This window comes from Pholcus phalangioides, unplaced genomic scaffold, assembly GCF_987345545.1.
Source record: "Pholcus phalangioides strain wild (caught in Gottingen) unplaced genomic scaffold, Ppha-v1.0 ptg000039l_1, whole genome shotgun sequence".
NCBI classification, from domain to species: domain Eukaryota; kingdom Metazoa; phylum Arthropoda; class Arachnida; order Araneae; family Pholcidae; genus Pholcus; species Pholcus phalangioides.
Window position 1 is genome coordinate 20604914 of NW_028301625.1, and position 22277 is coordinate 20627190.

At 34.5% G+C, this 22277-nt stretch overlaps 1 protein-coding gene across 2 annotated transcripts in view; it reads right to left on the minus strand.

The window, feature by feature from the left end:
• LOC149065673 (solute carrier family 25 member 32) overlaps positions 1-17693 on the minus strand; it is a 31039-nt gene extending 13346 nt beyond the window's left edge. The window contains exons 1-7 of one of the 2 annotated variants that reach the window (XM_089254098.1): positions 17392-17693; positions 7049-7202; positions 6840-6928; positions 5854-6017; positions 3968-4081; positions 3684-3829; positions 1715-2284 (exon numbers count right to left, since the gene is read on the minus strand). In XM_089254098.1, the coding sequence (XP_089110224.1) occupies positions 2137-2284; positions 3684-3829; positions 3968-4081; positions 5854-6017; positions 6840-6928; positions 7049-7202; positions 17392-17560 (984 nt within the window). In that variant the 5' untranslated portion in view covers positions 17561-17693 and the 3' untranslated portion in view covers positions 1715-2136. Of the gene's footprint in view, positions 1-1714; positions 2285-3683; positions 3830-3967; positions 4082-5853; positions 6018-6839; positions 6929-7048; positions 7203-17391 lie in introns of those variants that run through there. The other variant, XM_089254099.1, reaches the window with a different exon arrangement.
• Between the last annotated feature and the right edge of the window lie 4584 nt (positions 17694-22277).

Below are 22277 nucleotides of genomic sequence, written 5' to 3' on the forward strand. Positions count from 1 at the left end.
ATCACGGGGCAAACTGAAACTGTGTGCTGAAGCTATAAATATGAAATTTGGTCAGTATTTTTGTAATATAAAGATTCACTGAGAAGGGATGTTTCCAAATTCAACCCCCTAAATGCGTTGAAATGAAACAACTGACATTTTTTCACATATTTGTAGATCTTTACCGATTCTCCCTGAAAATGTTTTGGGTCCCGATGTGCTCTCTATGTATGTAGAATATATAGCATATATGTAATGCTGCGATATGTAGAAACAAGTGTCGAAAGGGTAATTAGTTCATATGCAGTAGGCAGATAATCCACTGCAATGGCTTATCTAACCTTTTTTCAAGCAGACGTATGACACCTACAGATTTACCAACGTTCACATTAGTTCCAACCATGGGCGGAGATACAGGGGGGCGTGTGGGGCATTGCCGCCCCCCCCCCAGCATCAGAGGTGGAGTCGATTGATCTAATGTATATATGAATTGACATCATCATCATCGTGCCCCCCCCCCCAAGCAGACTTCCAAGTCAATCTACGCCTATGGTTCCAACACACCCAACTGCCACTAAAGACTCAATAGATATTTCTGATTCCATGAAGAAATCGAATATTGCTTGTTCTATGCAGTCAAATGTGCCAGAAGCTGGTGCAGACTCTAGTTCCATTATCAATGAAATATGCTCTTCAAGACTGCTCCGTCTATACATTTCCCCATTCTTTTTGATATAACTAAAGTTTTACCTTTCCATCTGTCGAAGTATAAAGCAGGTATTTGTAGGACTTAGTCATCTTCCTTGGCCAATTTTTGTGTTATATAGAGTTTTCATCAAAAACCTTATTTCTATCAATAATTTCTGAAGTGGACATGTGAATAATTGCTGAAGCAATAGCTACCCCAGCCCTGTTTGATACTCTGTATCTATCACACATTCTTGAAAGTAAAGTGTAGCCTACTGCACTGTTCCTAGTGGTAGGCATATAGACAACAGCCACCGACGTTGAGGCTTGTGAATATGGCTGGAATACATTGTCACTGTCCGATTGACAAGATTCAGATGAAGTTAACACATCAAGCTTCTGTGTGCTTTCTTAATGAGGCTGTAAACTGTAATTTTTACCTTAGCATTTTCCTTTTCCAAGAAAAATTTAACACTTTTTTTTTCCAAGAAAAATATTTAATTTTGTGTAGGTTCCCTGAAAACTTTAAGAACAAATAAATCTTTTTTTATTATTTATACTGCACGCATATTCCTTGACCTTTTCCCTTCCCTTTGGGTTAGTAATGTTTCAAACAATGTCGCTCTTCTTCTATTTTCAAAATATGAACAAAATCTGGCTCCGCTCACTGGCAATTGATCTGACAGATTAAGGAGATGGAAAACATGTTTGATGAAAAGAAAAAAATCTTTGGGAATTCATATTGCTAAAATAAAAGGCTTCTAAGGAGGCGAGATAGCTCATAAATGCCAAAGAGAAAGTTAATACTTTGATGCATAAAATCTGTGATCAAAATCAAAGATAGACACAGTACAATATATTTCCATGATATTGGCACAAGTTTCTTCATAATGCTGAAACAAATGCACACATAATTTAGCATTTCCAGAAATGTCCCATTTTTGTACCAGTAAGATTGAACTATATTCCAGGTTTACATATATAACCAGGAAAGACATACAACACTGATTCAGGCAAGTTAAAGTCAATTAGCATAAAAAATAGTCATGTAATAATACATTTTCTTTATTCAAATGTTCTAATTTTTTGAAAAATCTTTTAGGGTGTTAAAACAAAAGTGAAAAAGTACTTTGAACGTTTTATATAAGAGCCATTCAAATTCACTTTATCTAAATATTTTACCATCAAAATACTCAAGAACCTTCGGAAGGAAATGCAAATAACAACTGCAGTGTAAAATTGTACTTTCCAATTTGAGTATTTTAGGAACTGTACTCACGAGTTTTTGAAATGTTATATTTATTTTTGAATAAGCGTGTATAATATAGAAACACATACATGCCAAATAAAATAACTTATCACAACATATTTTTTCATGTTTCAGTGGTTTTGCAAATACACTGAGAATGAATATCCTAGAGAAAGATGCATCTGCATTTCTTCATCTTGTTTCAGCTATTTTCACCATTGTCATAGCTGTTCTTCATCACTGCTGACACTGTCAGTTGTAGATGTAAGAGTAAGTTTCTCATATATGAGGAAGACGATACAAATGTTTGGTGTTACATGGAGGAAGTAAGCTGGCAACCCTTTGTAAAAGCCCCTTAGACCTTCAAACCTATAGATAAAGATCTCATATACATACAGATCTCCTTGAAGTATATAGGAATCACTAAAAATTATGGAGAAAGACAAGACTATAAATTTTCAATACGAATGAGAATGCTCAATGGCATTTACTTTTATTCAGATAAATATGCAAGAATGGTAAGGAAAAATCAAGAGGGGGAAAATCGAGCATGGTATATAATAAAGTTAGGACAAAAAATATGAATTATAGGCATGGAATGAAAGTCTGGGTCTGATAAACTGACTTATAAAAGCTAACAGCAATGGAAAGAAAATAAGCAGCAGAAAAATACTTTCACTAATTTGGTGAGTGAACTGCTGATGTTAAAAAAACTGAAGGCTAAATATCTTCAATCTTTCACTTGAAATTTAAGACCATTTTATTCCAGAAAACTAACAAAATTTTCAGTAAAAAAATCTAATATAGTGCATTATGCTTATTACTCACTAACAGTACACAACACTGATTCATCGCCATAAAGGCAACATTTACTACTATTTTACCTCTGAAGAAGGGGCAATGTCGGAACCAATTAGCGTGAAATCTAACAGAGCATTTATGTAAGTTTTGTGCATGTATGTGTTCAGATCAGGCATGGATCCAGGACGATGTGTTGGGAGAGACGATTAATTGTGTGTAGGTTTGCTCTATATTTTATTGGAACTTTTCCAATATTATTTGTCTCTTGGGAGGAACAATCTCTACCTCTGGATCTGTGTCTCGTTTAGGTGCTGCCATCTATCTTATAAAGAAAAAACCAATACAAGAGTGAATATTCTCGAGCATGCATTTAAATGTTTCAAGGTCTGACAGTTGCTATGGTGAGATTTTTTCGAAGTGTTGACCAGCTCACATTTGTGCTTCAAAGTTGGGAAAGCACAGAAAATAAACTTCAGCTTACCCCCACTGTGCTGCCTTTATTTTACTGAACAGCAAGCACCTTTTGATTCATTACAGGTCATTAAAAAAAGGAATACTTCATTGTTATATTCCTCCTATACAAGTATGGCAAGGACATCTCTCTCCTTGTGCACAATAATATGACTATATGCTGCAATTCTATAAAAATAAATTTCAGAATACTGTGCAATTTCAAAAAAATTTTAGAGAACTATCTGCTATAATAATAATTGCCCATTGGCAGCAAGGTGTAGCACACTGATTTCTGACTTCAAATCTTATTTTGGGGAGAGGAGGTCATTGAATGAGAGAAGGCATTTACATAACAATTTGGAATCAGCTTCAAATAGGTCACAGTCTAATGTCCATAAATTGGCATTAGTGTGACAAAATGAGACAACAATATCCGAGCAAAGAAGTGAAATAGATATTTTACTAGACACACACACATGCACACACACATGCACACACACACACACAGTGTTACCTCCATGTTTTCCTAATAACATGCAGCACACCAGAATACTCTTTGTGTTGATCCTGCAATCTAGCTCTGACCACCTGATAAGGATAAGTTACACTAGCAGCAAACAATTTGGACAATGCTGCAAATGTAAGGTACTGCATGGTTCCCTGCAAAATATTAGCAAATTTACATAGCTATAAATTAACACAATTTTTAGAGAATATAAATTTCTCTTTCAACCAAAATGAATTTTACATTTTTACTTACAATATACAAAAAAAAAGTAATAATTTAACATATACTACCAGAGTCTCGTCTGCTGACATTTTGTAATAAGTATGATACTTTTTCTTCATTTCCTCATACACCATGAACTGCAAAGCACCGTGAGAAACTCCAAAAATGCCTGGTATCAATCCCTGAAATTGAATATATTGTTGCAGATGATTTTCTTGTCAAGTTCTTGAAATAAAGTAAAGGCATGAAGATGCAATACAGGATGTCACCAATTTATTAATAGAGCTATTCGCCTTATTGAGACTGGGTTGATAAAAATCATTTAAAAAAAAGTTTAAGTAAATCAGAATTTTTTAAATTCAAATTTGATATTTATATATTTGAATTCCAAAATATAAATTCCAATATGTTACATGTGTGTTTGTAATTTGTGTTAATTGCATTTTTAATTGGGTTGCTGTATTTTTGAAACATATGACAACCATATTTTTATGGGCATCTTTTTATCAGCCACCTCGTTGGGCATTTTGCCTGTTGTGGCGTTGTATTTGTATTTGTATTTGTATTTTAGGAAAATTACATAACTTCCATAACTCATGGTTCTCATTTTTTATTATAAATAGTATTATTCTTGATGTAGCTGACAGGATCAATATTGTCTATATACGGGGTGATTATAAAAAAACTATCCCGACATATGGGCCCCTAACTATCATACCATTCACAGAAACTGAATGAAATTTTGGCATAAGGTATTTTGAGGTATGCGCTCAAGAATGATATGGAAAACAACAGTGTCACTCTAACAGTTACGGTTACAGTGAAAAAATTTCGAAAATATCAAATGGCAACACCAAGTTTTTTGTATTGGAATGCGATCTCCATACTGAAAAACACTAAATAGCGTTGGAATGGCACCTGTAGCATGAAAATCCCCAGAGCTAGGCAAGGAAAAAGTAAAAAGGACTTTGCCGTGCACCAGAGCATTAATGTTCGTTTCATTCATCACACCGTTTCTTCGGCTGAGATCCCAGCCTGATTAGTCCTCCACAAGGTCATGTGAAAAACAAGTGACATTGGAGGCCAAAACTTCAAAATGGTGATCTAAAAAAATTAACATTGTGTTCAATCAGAAACAATGTGAACAAACATTCTGTGCGAATGACCCCAAAATCATCGGAAGATGAAGGAAAAAAAAGTGTCAATTTTTGAAGAACACTGACTTTTTGTGACACTTGCTTGATGTTTTTTTTCATTTCACATGAGTGATGATGTCAGTCTTTCCACCATGACCAATGTTTATGTCCGTAACACAACTTGTACAAAAAAGGAAAAGTCTGCCCTTTTCTGGAACATTTGATGGAAGGAAATCCATCGGGGAATAAGTATCTTTAAAATTGATTAAATATTTTTTTGCCCATCAGTATTCATGTTTTGTTATATCGCACGTACGTATCTTCAACAAAAGAAATTTTGACCACATGCACGTCACCAACTATAATCTTCAATTATTATCCAGGACTATTGGCTGCTAAGCTATTTCCCTGCATGATAAGGCCAACAACTTTCTTGTTACCATCAGAGGGTTTGTAAAACTTCCTTAAAAAAGGAATTTCCCCATTTACGACGTGTGACATCATTTCGAAAGGGGAAAAAACAGAGGCAAAAGACTTCATGCCCCACAAGAAATTCCTTAGGGATTGTTTTCAGAAGCTGGGATTTTTTTTAATGAAGTAGGGAATTTTTAGGGACAAGTAGGGATTTTTGTGATTTTCGTAAAAATTTGGGAGATTTAAGAACTTTTAAGGAGGTCGAGGGATGAAGCTAAAATTCGGGAGATTCCCAGAAAATTCAGGAGACTTGGCAGCTATGATACAGTGACATACTTACCTAGGTATATATAACAAATTCAGTACAACAAAAAAATTTCAATATGAAAACAAAGATAACAAACCTTATACATTCCAGGAAGACCTTCATGACGATACACTTTCACCAGAGCATCAACCATTCCAGAATAGCTTTTGGAATCAGGCACACCTGTAACTGACGAATATTGCAAACACATCCTGGTCTTGACCACCCATATAGGATTAGTCATGAGCAATGTCAATATCCCTGGGGGGAAAAAAGAGAGAAACAATAAAAAAATAAATGAGAATCATCTGGATCATTCAAAACTAGAATTTGAAACTAGAAAAATTTGTTGTTGATATTTTTATAGCAAACTACTGTACTTTTATTGATGCAGGCAACACATCTTGTTGCATTATTTGTTATAAATCAACTTTAATTAAAACTGATAACTTTTAGCCCCTATTAGTCCACTATAATGAGGTTCTACTGTACTCCCAATTTTTTTTTATTAATTTAGGGATCCTTCTTAACTTGCAAAATATTGAATGAAAAAATTAATAAAGAGTTATAAAATGGCAGACAGGCCATGAAAGACAAGCACATCAAAAATAGATGAACAATATTTGCAGAGAAACTCAAGGCCTCAATTCACACCAGTGATTCTTAAACTTGTTTTGCCACACCCCTAGCAAACTTTAGTTCCAATTCTTGCACCCCTCTGAACTTAAATTCATAATTTTACACCCCTTTGAATAGTCAATATATGTAAAATTAATAACGCTTATCATGTGGAATACTGTCTACCTCATACTTCTGGTCAAGAACCACTGCTTCAGAGTCATAGTGCCAGAAAAAAATAGGGAAAAAAACAGAAAAACTAAACAAATGGTGGTCAACCTTTTCCTAGTCCAAGACTAGGAAATTGGTGTGCCACCAATTTTTTAAAATTTCTCTCATTTGAAGTTGCCAAACATTCTAAGTGCACCTCATAAATGTGGCACAATAAAGCCCAGAAAATACTTTGAATGTTTTTTTGCTGTGCTTTTATTCCACAAAATATAGCTAGTAAAATAATATTGCTACCTGCTTCTGCAGCTGCCAACATATGGCTTCCAGCTCCAAGTGCTGTTTTAGCACTATCTTCAAGCATATAGGCTTTGATGGTGTTGTAACTGGGAAAAAAAAGGTTGATTCAATAAAAAAAAATTTACCAAAAAATAACTTTTAATAACTTATTAATCATGATAAGTGAAAAAGTAATGTAAAACAAGAGAAAAAAAATCCTTTCTTACAAGAGAAAATAAAATCCCCAGGAAAAGCCAGCGCCTAAGCAATTTGGAGTGACCCCTCGATAAAAACCTTGTATGCCTTCTTCTTTCAATATGGTGCTCACTGCATTGCTCAAGCTATGATAATTTGGCCTTGTGATCACCTGACCATCATTGACTGCAAAAAATTTGATTCATGAGTTTGAGGGAAAAATAATAATACTGACAAGCCAGTAGAGACACAAAAAGTTTATATCACATCATAGAACAAATAATTAAAAAATTTAAAATAAAATACCTTCTCACAATACATATACAGCAATGGGAGACCAATTTTTGAAGAAAAGTTATAAAAAATTGAGGATTAAAAAAATCAATAAATTTTGCTTTGAAACTTCCTTCAAAATTGTTTGACATCATTTAAATATCAAATAAATGAGTATAAAATAGAGCATTGGAAAATTGTTCTGTGCTGATGTTAACAAAAAATTAATTATTTTATGCAGAAGCTAAAAAAATATATAGGCCTATCACCTCTCAGGATACCTACTGCAGCTCTAACACTTCAAACCCAATATTTTTACAGGCATTATGAAGATGGAAGAAAATATTATTACACGTTTACACTTATGACATTAATTTGAACAGGTTTGAAACTTTTATTCATTTATTTTGAATGAAATTGATAACTGCTTTCATTTACCAATTTTAAAATATGGCAAAGCCAATACAGGCTGGAATAAGTGTGCAAACTCTAAATTCTTTGAATAGCAAAAATGTGAAATGCATCACTTTTCTACAATACTTGTTTTATTCCTTGAAACTTACCCATATAACCATTCTCTCACAACATCAACTCAACTAACCCCTTCAGTTTAAATTCCTAGCACCTGTGAAGTGGTAAGGTTTATTGATACTAATATGCCTCACTAGACAGAGTGATGATGATGGATACTAGAATTCCACTATAAGGTGTTCAGAATGTAAAATAACCTCCAAAGGGAACAGACTCTGATCGATCATAACAGTGATTTAGTCCAAGGAAAGAAAATAATACACTCTTTGGCCAAAAATATAACAAATGTTACACACAATAGCTTCTTTATTTATAAATTTTTAGACTCTTTGTGAAAGACTTTTCAGGAAAAAAAAAGCAAACAAATCAAAATTTTCTGCAACTCATAGCAGAGAAGTATGTTACAAAGCGAGTTATATAAATGAAAAAGAAAGAACAATATTTTTCTATATCTTATAAAAGAGATAGTATATGAATGAGAAATCACTGTAATTATTCTAGGAAGTTATAGTATCAGATCTCAAATTTATGTTAATCTTGATTATGAAATTTTTGGAGGGTGTTGACTTGTGTTCAACTTGATTAATTATAGGATGTTACACGAACAAATTTTAAAAACGTTCTTAGTCACACACATAGGCATACGCAGAATTTTCTCAAGAGGGGATTCAATTTTTTTTTTTCTTAAGGGGGTTTACATTTTTTTCTGCAAAATAACACTACAATCTCGACTCGAGGGGGGGGGGGTTAGAATCCCGAAACCCCCCTTTGCATACGCCAATGGTCACACATGGTTATGAGCAAAGCTCTTAGTTACTAGCACCAATGTCACTAGTTTATGAGTTATAGGGAGTCAATCAACATTATACAAAGTATAGCCCACAATTCAATTGTGTTCTGCTTTTATCTCTCAGTAGTGTAAATCATGTCACCTTGCAAAAACAAAAACAAAGTATAGTCTCTTGTAGTGGGACATATAAATTATGGTTGAGACTTTGTTTTGAAAAACAACATTTAATCACAGAAAACACACAATAATTGAAACATCTATTTACTTAACAAGAAAACAGAGAAACACAGACACACACACACAGGGCTGCAACTGGGGGGGAGCAGGTGGGTCTCGTGCCCTGGGTGCCGGATCAGAGGAGGTTTAAATTTTGCCCTTTAACCTCTTTCAACATTACAAGGGGCACCAAAATGTGTGCTTGCCTCAGGTAACAAAGCATCTATAGTTGCGGCCCTCCCCACACAACCACAGCAACACACAGCATCACACGCAACCATACGAACTCTTCTTCCCCTCACTCTCAAACCAACATCTCACTTGCTATCATAGCACCATCTCAGCAAAAATGTTAAATAATACTAATTTTTACGAACTTGTCAGATTTAAACAGTCCATAAAATCAAAAACGTTCAAAGAAATGGTATATTGTTTGAACCAGAGAATTTGTTTATTGAAAATTGTGCAACGACTATATTAATAAGATTTGTAGGTGAAAAATATATCTGTTAACCCTCTCACAATACTGACAATCAGGGTTGGCAGGTTTTTGACGCATGGAAATTCAAAAACCTAAAATATTGCTTTTCAATATAAAAATTCCCATTAAAAATATACTTATCGATTACATGTAATGTTTAAAGTCACTATATTATACAAAGAATAAATACTTAATATGACTGTAAAATAATTTTCTGCTCTCTACAGAATTATTTTGGACAATATATGCATATTTTTTAATGTGAAATATACGATTTCAATAGAGCATAACATAAAAGGAAAAACTAGTTCCATAGGAAAAACTATGGAACTATTTGATATTCTTCAATTCAACATGATTCTCGACCTTCCAAAATTTCTTCAACTGCTTATACAGTGTATGTGTATTGATATAAACCATCTGCTGTACTCTTTTTATAACAGATAGGTGTTTAAAAAGTTTTTACACCATATATGTAATGTTGATTTCTGTTATTAAATTTTCTAGATAATCAAAAGTTAATAAGATATTAACTTTTTTAATACTGAGTAAGTTTTTAAGGTCAAAAACTTAATCCTGTGATCTCCTGTCACACATATTTTGAATAAACAGCTCTATTTCGCTTAGGAAATAGAACACAGCAGTTCAGATAACAGCAGTTTGGATAAAATGGACCATAAAATTATATATATGTTCTACACTCTGTCTGTCAAAAAAATTAAAATTACAAATTATAATTAATATTTAGTTTTAATTATTGTAATAAATTAGTGTTTAAAAATAAAACACAATATATACAAAAAAAGTAAGTTCTTCATCGTGTATGTTCTTCACAACCTATTATATTCAAAATAATATCCAAAAGCATTCATTTAGGTTTCTGACAGTTTTTGATGGTTTAAACCAGTTTTTGATGGTTTAAACCAGTTTTTGACACTTGTCATCACCAAACCTTATGCGCTGTATTTCACATTGATAAGATATCTAACCTATCTAAGAAAGCGTATTAATTTGGCAATGATGAATCCACAGACCAGCCAGATAAAGCTTATTTCTCAATGGAACATTTTTTTTCATGAGATCAGTATATATACACACAGGGTGGTTATAGAATAACTTTGCCGATATACAAGCCTCTAGCAGCTGTAAAAATCAATGAATACAAATGAAATTCAAGATATAGGTGTTTCAGATTATGCCCCCCAGGAACAAGAAGAGAAACAGATACCTAGCTCTCTTGGTTATGGTTACAAGTACAAAAAAATTTCAAAAATTTCTAATGGCAACACTGCCTTTAATGCATTGCAAAGGGAAAGGCACTGTAAAAAACCATAAATGATGTTAAAATGGTACCTGTAGCATGATAAACACAGGCACTAGACGTAGACAAAGAAATATGTGAAAACAACGAATGAAGACCACATTAATGCCAGCAGAAAGTCTTCCACCAAGGGGTTTGTCATGCCATGCAATATTAAAATATTTGTTATATGGTGCACTAACATTGATTGTTTACACATTTCTTTGTCTACGCTGCGTCTAGCACCTGTTTTTATCATGCTACAGGTACTGTTCTGTCATTTATGGTTTTTACTGTGCCGATCCATTTGCAATGCATTAAAAAAGTGTTGCCATTGAAATTTTTAGAAATTTTGTTGTTGTAATCATAACCAAGAGAGCTAGGTTTATGTTTCTCTTCTTGTTCTGGAAGGCATGTTCTGAAACACCTATATCTTGAATATCATTTACTTTGGTGACATCCTTTTTCTTTGTCTGCATTCTTCACCACCATTTATGGTGCTACAGGTAACACTCCAATGCCATCCATGGGATTTTCACTGAGCAGATCCTTCAACAATGCATAAAAGTGAGTGTTACAATTGAACTTTTTTGAAATTTTGTTGCTGTGGTCATAACCAACAGAGTTAGGTTTTTGCTTCTCTTCATTCTTGAACACATACTTTGAAACACATACAGGCCTATCTAAAATTTCATTTGCTGATTTTTGCGACCACCAGGGGTTTGCATATCAAGAAATTTATTTTATATATATGTATTCTTGGGCTGTAACCTACAGTATACCCGGAATTATATGACCCTGCACTTAGGTCGTCTCGTAATAGAAACACTTTTACAATTTGACCAACTTTAAGCAAAGCTTGAAAGATTTTTAGAAGAGAAATTTTTTCCCCATAAGAGTTGCATCAAAGTGATGAATAGAAAAAAGATAAAGAAACAGTAAGAAATGATAAAGAAATAAGCTCACCAATTGACCTGTATTTTATAGGACATTTCAGTTTTCCTGTATTCTCAACGAAACTTACTCAAATTTTAAATCTTAACTGAAATCATACATGAAGGCAAATTTTTGCTCATAAATGACATTACGGTAAATATGACAAAAAATCAGGGTTGGTAAAAAAACCGGTTTTTTTAAAAAAAACCAAAAAACCGGGTTTTTTTGGTTTAAACCAGGTTTTTTTGGTTTAAACCGGTTTTTTTGTTTTAAATAGTATTAACATTAAAAACAATGAAATTTCTGAAAAATCATTCAAACTTCCAATAATTAACAAAAATAAAATGTTTATTAATGTAATTAACACTATTCCCATGCTAATTAATCAATAAATATTTATTACATTTGAACAAAAACCAACTTTTGCCATTTAATTATTTTTTGCTTAACTCAATGGATTACTGTGTGTTTGAAAATTCTTTTAATGTTATTATTAATCATATAATATATAAAGGTTTTTCTCCAGTTACTTTCAGTATACTTAATTACGAAGCTATTTTGCAAAAAGTAATAAAAATTAGGTGAATATAATGCATTTAATGATGCATAAATAATGCAGATTAATTAACGATGATTTACGATATACAGGGTGATTATAACTAAGGTTCTGATTTCAAAACACTAAAAAAAGAGTGATTGTCAAAATGACTTGAAAATTGACATGAATATTCCTGAAAAAATTCAATTTTATTTGATAAAGGGGAAAAAATACTTAAAAATGTAAAATTAATGACATCATCCAACATGTGGGAAATTTGCTCGCAGAATGGAAACGATAGCCAGTCAAGGCAAAATTATAACTTAATTATAGCATTGCACGAGTCCATAATTCACGGAAACATCACAAAAAAAAAAAAAAAATGAAGTAATTGAACAAATAACTACAACTTACTCAAAAAATGTTAAATATGTTGTCCACCGCGTGTTCTGGCTATGAGGTTCAAAGCACAAAAATTCTTGTTCAACAGCAGAATCGGAATATGCCATGGTCATAATGTGGATGTGCTTGCAATTCAGCTTTATTAAACCAAACGCGCCCCCTTTCCCCCGTTCATATTCCTGAGGAATGAGGAACTTCTAACATATAGGGAATATGCTGGAGATTACAATTCATCAAAGTTTGCAATCTGACCACTGTTTATAACATTTTGAGGTACCCCCACAGCCAGTAGTTACAAGGGTTAAGGTGCATCCTGTCAAAATGGGTCTTCAGCAGCTGCTTTGCTGGTATTGCAATGTGCATCTTGATAGAAGTTCTATCCACACACTGATGCTGTGGAAGTGCCGAAATGATGTAGTTGCACTAAATAGATTATACTGCTGGCCAAGTACAGCATCATCTACTTGCACAATTTGCACTTTTTTCTTTTGCGAAAGAAACGTCCATTGCTTCAGGAGTATCCGTACAAATTCAGGTCATTCCGATCAGTACTTATTGTATAGTTTTGGAATCAAAACTTAAATTATAATCACCCTGTATATAGCTGATTATTTTTTATAAATTTGTTACTACTATACAGTAGAACCTTGATTAACTGGGCTTAACAGTGTGTGTGAAAGTATAAAAAAACAACTATTGAATATTAAGACTGGGAGATATACAGTAGGAGATGTGCTACTTCTTATGGGAATGAAAATGTATGTGAGGTAATGTAACAACTAGTACACTAGTCTTTGTCCTTTAAGGACAGCTGGTGTCTTTATTGGATTATAGGACCACCTGCCCCTAGCATGATGGTGTCACTACTGTAGCTGCTTCTTTGTGAAGGGAAAAAGAAACCCTGTGAGATATGTAATACGCCACTACATTTAGATGTGTGATGCAATCCTTATTCATGAATTTGTTAAAGATAGAGCATTAGAATGTAGCCAAAGGTTAGAAAATGTTGTAAGAATGAGAATTTTTGGCTTTTATATATAACTTTAAATGACTAAGATACTTCATATGAAAAATATATATATATTCTGGCCACTTTTATGAGACTTTTTGAAAAAAACCACTTATAAAATCTTATGTCATTTAAAGATATACCGTCAGAATGTACCCCAAGGATATAAAATGAGGTAAATATGAAACATTTTGACTAATAATGAACAAATATGATATTTTTCAGGGAAAAAAATAATATTTAGGCCACTTTTATCTGATTTTTTGAAAAAAACCAAAGTGGTTTTTTTAAAAAAACCAGTTGGTTAAAACCAAGGTTTAAACCATGGTTTAAACCAACGTGGTTTAAACCAAACAACCCTGCAAAAAATACAGATTTTTGTGCACATCTGTTATGCTCCATATTTATTTTCTCTGATATACATTCCAATTCATTGCAGATTTTCACTAGCTCTTTATTTACAATCCAAAGACAAGTTTTCAACAACTTCTGCCATAATCTGAAATTTTTTTGCATGTTCTGTAACTTTTTTAGCAAGAATTAATGATGTTGTAGTTAAATATAATAGATATAGATTATGGTCATTAGATTTTGAAACTTAGTTTGCTTCATTATTTCACCAAGCGATGGAAAGCTATCTTTGTTGTAATGCTCTATTTTCATAGAAGCAGCCTATATGCAGTCAATGACAGTGTTGGCGAGCAGTTGTTTGCATTGCGACCATCTCATTTGTTAAAATTTCTTTCTTTTTTTTTTTTTGTCCTCTTTCTCTTTTGTTATGAGCTAAACCGAGCAGAAAGGTACAAAGAAAAGCAGCCACATCCATATTGCATTCGGGAGATAGCATAAATGCCGGCAAGTGGTGAGAAACCTAACCTTCAACTTTAATCGCATTCACTACAGAGTGAGTTTACTACATAGTATCATTGTACAGAATGACTTTAGTAACAGCAAGTGAAACCAAAAGTGAGAAGCTTGAAGAAGAACTTGCCCAATGTTATTGAGCCTTAACCATCATCGATGCCGGGGAAAATATTGTCTTTCCCCCCCCCCAGGGGTCACGCGCACAATCACCATTGTGCCAAATTGTGATGAAATAATTTATTTGGCGAATAAATAAAAGATCAAATTTGCCAAATCGCGAGTGTCAATTCGCCCATTCAGGGGTGCAAGCGCCCCTCATCCATTTTGGAGCAGAAATTTCGAAAATGGAGCACAACTAAAAACTAACCGTATCTGCAATATAAGATGTAATTTTTCTGTGAAATGCCAAAAGTTTTGCCAAAAATGGTTGGAACAAATAATTCTAAATAAATTTCCTTTACAAATCAAAGTCCATTTAAATTTTTCCTGAAGTATCTTATGTCACTACTAAAACATGCATTACTGAAATGACGAATAAAAATAATTAGACTCTTTTCAAATTAAGCACCATGCATACTGAAAATCTAGGCAGAAAGAATTTCTGCTGCTTGCACATCAAAATCTTATTCATTCTGATATAGCAAAAAAAAGTGTGTGCAGAATATAATAAGGATTTCCATGAAAAAAGTTAGCTTCTCACAGAATTTAAAGAAATGATTAAATTTAAAAGCAAAGTGCAAAAAAACGAGAAAAATATAAATACCTTATTTACTTAAACAATTTCCCAACATAATAGCATGTTAATAGATTGAAAATGTTTTTTTTTCTGCTGTTTTCTCAGCCTGAAGCCTGTTACAATATTTCCTATACGAATCACGAGTCGCTTTCAGAAGTTCAGCATCTTAATGACAATTTTTTTCGAATTTTTCATGTCCTTGAACATAAGAGAGATTATGTGTTTTATTCCATTAAAGTATTGTGTGGACAGATTTTTCACTGTTCAAACAGACTTTTGTTAACACTGAACTCTCTTTCACTGTCTAAGTTACTATGTGCTAAAAATAAAAAAAAGCCTTCACCAAAACTGGAAAAATTTTGAATTTTGGGCTGCTGCTTTCAAGGTTACAAAGTTTGAATATGTCTGTCTAATATCAAACTATCTATTCTCTGAACTGATTTCACTTCTTGTAATTCTTTGCATTGTAGAGCAACCCATCCATCACACATAATTGATAGTTCTGTTGGTGATGCAATGAATGTTAAGCAACATCCCAGCAATACATGAGGGAGTAATGTACTATCCCAGCAATGCACGAGAGGGAGCACAAAAAGCAAGAAAAGGTGCAAACATTTCATTCTCTCCAACATGTTTTGGAAAGGTAGGACATTTATATATAATAGGTATCTCACAGAAGCTATGTAAAATGAGCATGCTCCTAGTACAAACTCCTTCCTTTGACTATTGTTAAAAGCATGCCCCTCCCCTGCCAACACAGAGGCGGACCATGCGGCCATATTGAGCGCTGCTCTAGAAGGGGTGCCAAATGAAGTTGAAAGGGTGACAAAAGCTTTGTCGATCAAAACCACCGTGATCAGTAGCGCCAAAGATAGGTTCTGCATGGGTAGAGATTTTTTTCCTCGAGCTGGCCCTGTTTGCCAAATCCGGAATTTCACTATGTGAAATTGTCACAATCGGCAACCGCCGATGATAACCACACGACCGCATAGTTGGTTAGATGAAAAAACTATGGATATTTTAGCTGGAGTTTTTACATCCCGTTTTTTCCCAATGATCTCTGAAAAATTTCATTGATTTAAACGAGTGTTAACCAATCCCCTTTTTAATTCTCAGCAAAAGCGCATGTGCAATCTTGTGAAAAATAAAGCAAATCTACGCCGTGGATATGCTGTCTTTGAACGCAGGTTGGTAGCCGCGGAATTTACATTTATTTTGAGTATATAACCCGAAGGAGAAAAAACGCTCTCCGAAATCGGAAAATTCGGTATATTCATTCAGGGACTTTGATTGCCCGCGGGTTATACTAATAACAGTACAGGATTTTGTACTTCAAAGTGGGAGAACTACTTTCCAAGGTCACGAGATAATATGATTGTGGTAGATGGTGGGAAGTGAAAAAAATTAAGTTTTCCCCTCTGTATCTTTTTCCTTGTCTCGGAATGAATGCGCAAAATACAGGCTAGTGGTAAGAAAAATAACACACACTTGAACTTTATTTGCACTAGCAGTGAGTGGCAAATTTACTAAATAACTTTAGTACATAGCGCAGCAAATTTACAAGAAAATGCTATTACACAGAGTGAGTAGTGGATTTGCTAGATGTTATTACACATTGGTGGCAAATTTACTAGAACACATTATTACACAGGGCAACTGGCAAATTTACTAGAAAACATTTCGCAGAGCGAGTGGCGAATTAACTACATAACGTAAGAACACAGAGCAAGTGGCAAATTTATTGAAAAACTTTATTACACAGAGCAACTTTAGTGGCAGTGATTAAAACTAAAACGGCAAGCTGTTACTAGTAGCTAGTAAACTCACCCAACGTAATCAAACTTTTATGACTAGACATCATTCCTAGATATCAATTATATAACGTTTCGGACACAGTTCCTGAATTACCTTGCATATTAAATCAGTCAGTAACCATCATTGATGCTGGGGGAAGTATTGTCTCCCCATTCCAGACAGCTCATGTATCATCGCCCACGCATCACATATTCGCAAACAAAAACAAAAAAAGAGTATAACAATTGCATAAAGTTTCGCCCACCTGTTATCAACCTGCTATTAAACCAGTCCGTAACCATCATTGATAATGGAGGAAGTATTGTCTTCCCATGACCCCCAACGTATCATCACCCATTACCCACGCATTCCCTAAACTTCAGAGTGAAAAATGATACTTATTATGGATTAGAAAATTTGTACAATTATGGTACAAAATGATGTACCACACAAGAAAAATGCAAAAACAAAGATGCTTTTAAAAAATAAATGGAATCTATTTTACCAGCAAAACGAATCTTCAAGAGATCAAGAGGATGAAGAAGCACTGTTGAGGTTACACCACCACTAATGCCAGCTATGAGATGTTCATATTTGACATGCGATAGAAAGCTTTTAGGGGATTCCGAAGTGGAAGATCTCTGTTGTTTTTGGTTTCCTGCTCCAACACGCATCACTAACTAAGGAAAATAAACGAAATTCAATAATCTGATGGACCAACAATCACTAAAAATGCGCTTCTCACATATTACCGCCGCAATTCATAATACTGTTATTTACGTATCTGTCGTTCGGCATGCTAACAAAAATTGCATCACTTCCAAAAACAAAACACTTTAGAAATCGAGCTTGTTGCCAAAATCATTTAATAGTTTTACCGATAATTTATAAGTCACAAATATGTTAAATACTTTTTAATTGAATTTTTTTAATTTAATATTTATTTTAATAATTCTTGTAGAATTTCTTATACCTGTCAACTTTGTATACCATATGCAAAGGTTTTCGTAACCGTGCAATTTAAATTTTTGCTGGGTGCTTTTGTCATTCAAGAGCCAAATTTGGCCGGGAATTTGTGATTGTTTCAAAGATTTATTTTGATTTGGGTAATCAAACTGAATGGTACAGTTGTAGGGTTACAGAGTCGGAAACTTCAAAACGAGAACGCATGGTTGTTCCGATTTAGTAATGACTCATTTACCTAGTCACACTAGATGGCGTACTTGGAAAAAAACCTTGGCAGTTTTTAGTCAACCCTCGGTTTACAAACAACGAAAAATTATTCGGTTTACAAACAAATAGGGTTAACAGTTTTAAAAACCAAGAAAGGCGGATGCTTGTGTGCGCACAATTCGTAGGGACATTTTTCCCAATTTCCATAACAGATGGCACCACTATACTAATAAAACCCGCCGTTAGAATGATTTTTTTTCTAGTGGCTATAATTTTTCCAACTATAACGGAACCGTATACAAGGATGACGTCACTCTCCGCTACCATACGAAGGTTTTTTACCGACTAGCTTTTGCGAAGATATATTTTGGAAAGAGAGAAAATTCAACTGTCTCTGCGGGGAATCGAACCCACGTCCTTTCACTTTCCGGGTGAACGCACTAGACTACAGAGGCACCGAATCTCAATCTTTCCTTGGAGCTCGTGTACACTGAAAGGGACCGTACATGGACGGCCGGACTAGACTCAGGCCAAACTCACAACTGCTGACGCTGCCACTTATAGATCAGTGGCCGCTGGTGACACTGAGTTTTAAGTAAACACACACACACACCTTATAGCTTAAGATATATAGATAATATATATTTCCTTATAGCTCAGTGGCTGGTGAACAAGCAATAGTATTCTTAAGGGGTCACATACCTCTTAACATGGGGAAAAGTTAAAATATCATTAATAGTACTATTAAACCATTGATTTATTAAAAAAATTTCACATATTTTTTTTAAATATGCTATCCTATGCTGGTATAAAATTTTACATATCCTTAATACTTAATTTTTTAAAAATTTTCAAAAAAAAAATGCATTAAAAACGGCTTGCGCCCATGATAAAATGACATGACATGACATCAATGTAACCATAGAATATTGAAATTAAAATGAAGAAAACGGTTCATTTCATAAAATGAACTAAAAGATATTTCAGATCCATTCATAAATATTTGATTTATAAAAAAAATATTTTGTTTTTGAATTTTTGGAAATTTTAAATTAAATTTTAAATAAAAACGAGTCGATGCAATTTCAATCTTTTAGTTTTTTAGTTCTTTTAGTTTTTTTTTTTTTTTTCAATTAAATTAGTAAACCGAGGTTTGACTATACATCAAAATAAAACTGCTATTTCTGTCAAAAATATAATTTTGCTATTTAAGAGCAATGATTTTTAGGCCTTTTTTGGGAGTAGGGTACTCGTTAGGAGGTGAGTATATCCAGGGTCTAAGATAAACACATGCTGATGAACAAATTTTTCACAGTACAACTTTTTTTTTCTGGAAAGAAAAAAAAATTCCAAAATCTTGAAAATGAGGACAAAAGGGATAAGTTTCAGATACGTATGAGGACGTTTGAAATGATTTCCACGATGAGGACGTCCGGTAACCCTATGCAATTATCGTGTGCGTCAAAAGTTCGTGAAGGTGCTGCCAATCTTTTGAATTAGAAGCCAGAAACGAATATATTAGTCTGTTGTGGGCCTGATCTCAAGGGATTTCCGAATATACAGTAGGGGTTTCGGAATTCCTTCAATTTTTCAGGGGAGAAGGGATGCACACCAAATACTCTGGTGAAATAAATTAAGAGAATTTGCATATTTTATCAATTTTCATGAAAAGAACTGAACTGAATGTAAAACCACTGCTTCTAGACAAAAATGCAAATCTTGTACGTCAAATACGCAAGCGTACACGTGTGTGTAGGCGGAGCCAGTAGAGAAACAGGCTTTATAAGCGCGCGTAAGTTAAGACGCATTTCGTTCGCTAGCACTCCTCGGCAAATTTCATGGTGTTATTTTGCAGCAATCGGTTAATTTCAAATTGTAACAGTAAAAAAGAGTAACCACCAACGTTTAGATCAGTGTTTCCCAAAGTGGGCAATATCGCCCCCTGGTGGGCGATGGAAAGGTCCAAGGGGGCGATAGAAGCCACTGGTATAACATAGGATCCTATGGGTTCGCATGAGTTGGGGGGGGGGGGCGATGAGAGAAAAATTTCTCTGAAGAAGAGGGCGATGGAACCAAAAGTTTGGGAAACTATGGTTTAGATGATGGAATGAGGTGGCAAATTGTGGGGAGACTAGAAGCAGGCCAATCTCAAGTCCAGATTTGTAAAGAGTTCAATTTAACGTCCAGCGTCGTGTGTAACTTGTGGAAACAGTTCCAGGATACCGGATCCATCGAGAGAAAGCCTGGGCAAGGTCGTCCAAGAGCCACGACGGCCAGAGAAGATCGCCATTTGTCTATTATAGCGAGGCGTAACAGGAGTGCTACAGCTTCTCAGCTCTCTCGTGACTTGTATGCAGCCACAGGAACCCGTGTATCAAGGGTGACTGTTTTCAAAAGACTTCATGAGAATGAGAGAGGGTTGTTTGCAAGAAGACCTGCTGTTTGCGTCCCGCTCACTTCTACGGACAGGAGAATCCGTTTATCATGGTGCAGAGAGCATAGAGATTGGAGTATGGATCAATGGGCGACCGTTCTCTTCACTGATGAGTCCTGGTTCAGCCTAAGCACCGATTCTCGCCGTACGTTCATATGGAGAGAACCAGGGACCCGCTACCTACCCTCCAATGTCCGCGAAATCTACCATTATGGCGGAGGAGGTTTAATGGTCTGGGCAGGCATCATGTTGGATGGCCGCACACCTCTCCATGCCTTTGAAAGAGGCACTGTGACTGGTGTGAGGTATAGGGATGAGGTCTTGGAGCCCTATGTTCGCCTTTTCAGGGGTGCAGTTGGCCCTGAGTTCATTTTAATGGACGATAACGCGAGGCCACATAGAGCTCTTCTGCTCGACGATTTTCTAGAGAGTGAGGATATTCGCCGGATGGATTGGCCAGCCAGATCTCCAGACCTTAACCCTATAGAGTAGGGGTCTTCAACGTTTTACGCTCGAGGGCCACATAAAAAATTTGTCGCTTCCGCGGGCCACTCATTAATGGCGTAGGGGGGGCAACCCCCCCCCCCCCTCCAAAGACGATGACAAATTAAATATATTTCAAAATATTTTATAGAATTTAAACATTCAATTCAATTAATTTTAACAAATATTAATTTTGAATGATTTAAAAAAAATCATTTCAAATTATAGTGTCAAAAAATTCCTTTTTTGCTATATTAATACATTTCTGTTACTGAAAATGCTTTTGAAAGTTGGTAAATTGTATGAAACAGAATGAAAATGGATGATTTTATATATATACACACATACACACACATGTTGAATTAATTACGCACCAAATAAACAAGAAAATCTTTGGTTACTTACATAATGCGAGTGGATGTAATTCCTAAATTAATGCGAAACTTGACTGTGTTTTTGCTTGACTAAAGCTTCAATGTTAGGCAAAATTTGTGTTGTTGCTATTCGTGAAGTATCCTCCAAATGCTGATCAGTCAGACGTGTTCTAGTTTTTGATTTTGTATTCTTAATTCGACTAAACAACTATTCTCATATGTAAGTGCTGCCAAATATAATAAATTATAAGGCAGCAAATATAATAAAAATATGCTGCCTGTATATAGAAGATATGAACAATGCATATTTGCATATTTCTGGATACTTTTCTTTGAACACATATTTAGAATAAAAATCAATTAATGAAGGAATTTCAAAAAACTTTCATTTAACTGCAGTCACATTGCATATCTGCAAATTCTAATTGCAGCTCAGGTGGAACACTTTTGATATCGACCGAGAATGGTGAGGAAAATGTTTTCATAGAAATTTCGTTCTCGCGGAAGTCGGAAAATCTGCTTCTGAATTCCATTCTCAGATTTGAAATGCACTGTCCATAATCGTCCGGTTTCCAAGTTGTAGATCTATTTACCAACTTCAATAATTTTGTATGCAGTTTTTGTTCTGCAATTGACGTTTCCAAAGGACTAATTTAGTTTCGAACGCTTTTACGTTGTCATAAAAATTATGAACAAGTAGGTCTTTTCCCAGTAAGTGATAGTTTAGATCATTCAGATGACCAGTGACATCGACAAGAAATGTGAAATCTCCCACCCACTTTTTATCTTGAAACTCTCCAGTAAGTTTTCTTTTGGATTTCATGAATTCATCACCTTCCTCCTTCAAGGAAAACAGGCGCTGAAGAATCTAGTGATGACCACTTTTCTTGAAAAAAATCTCATTTTTTCTTCAACTTTCCTTTTTTT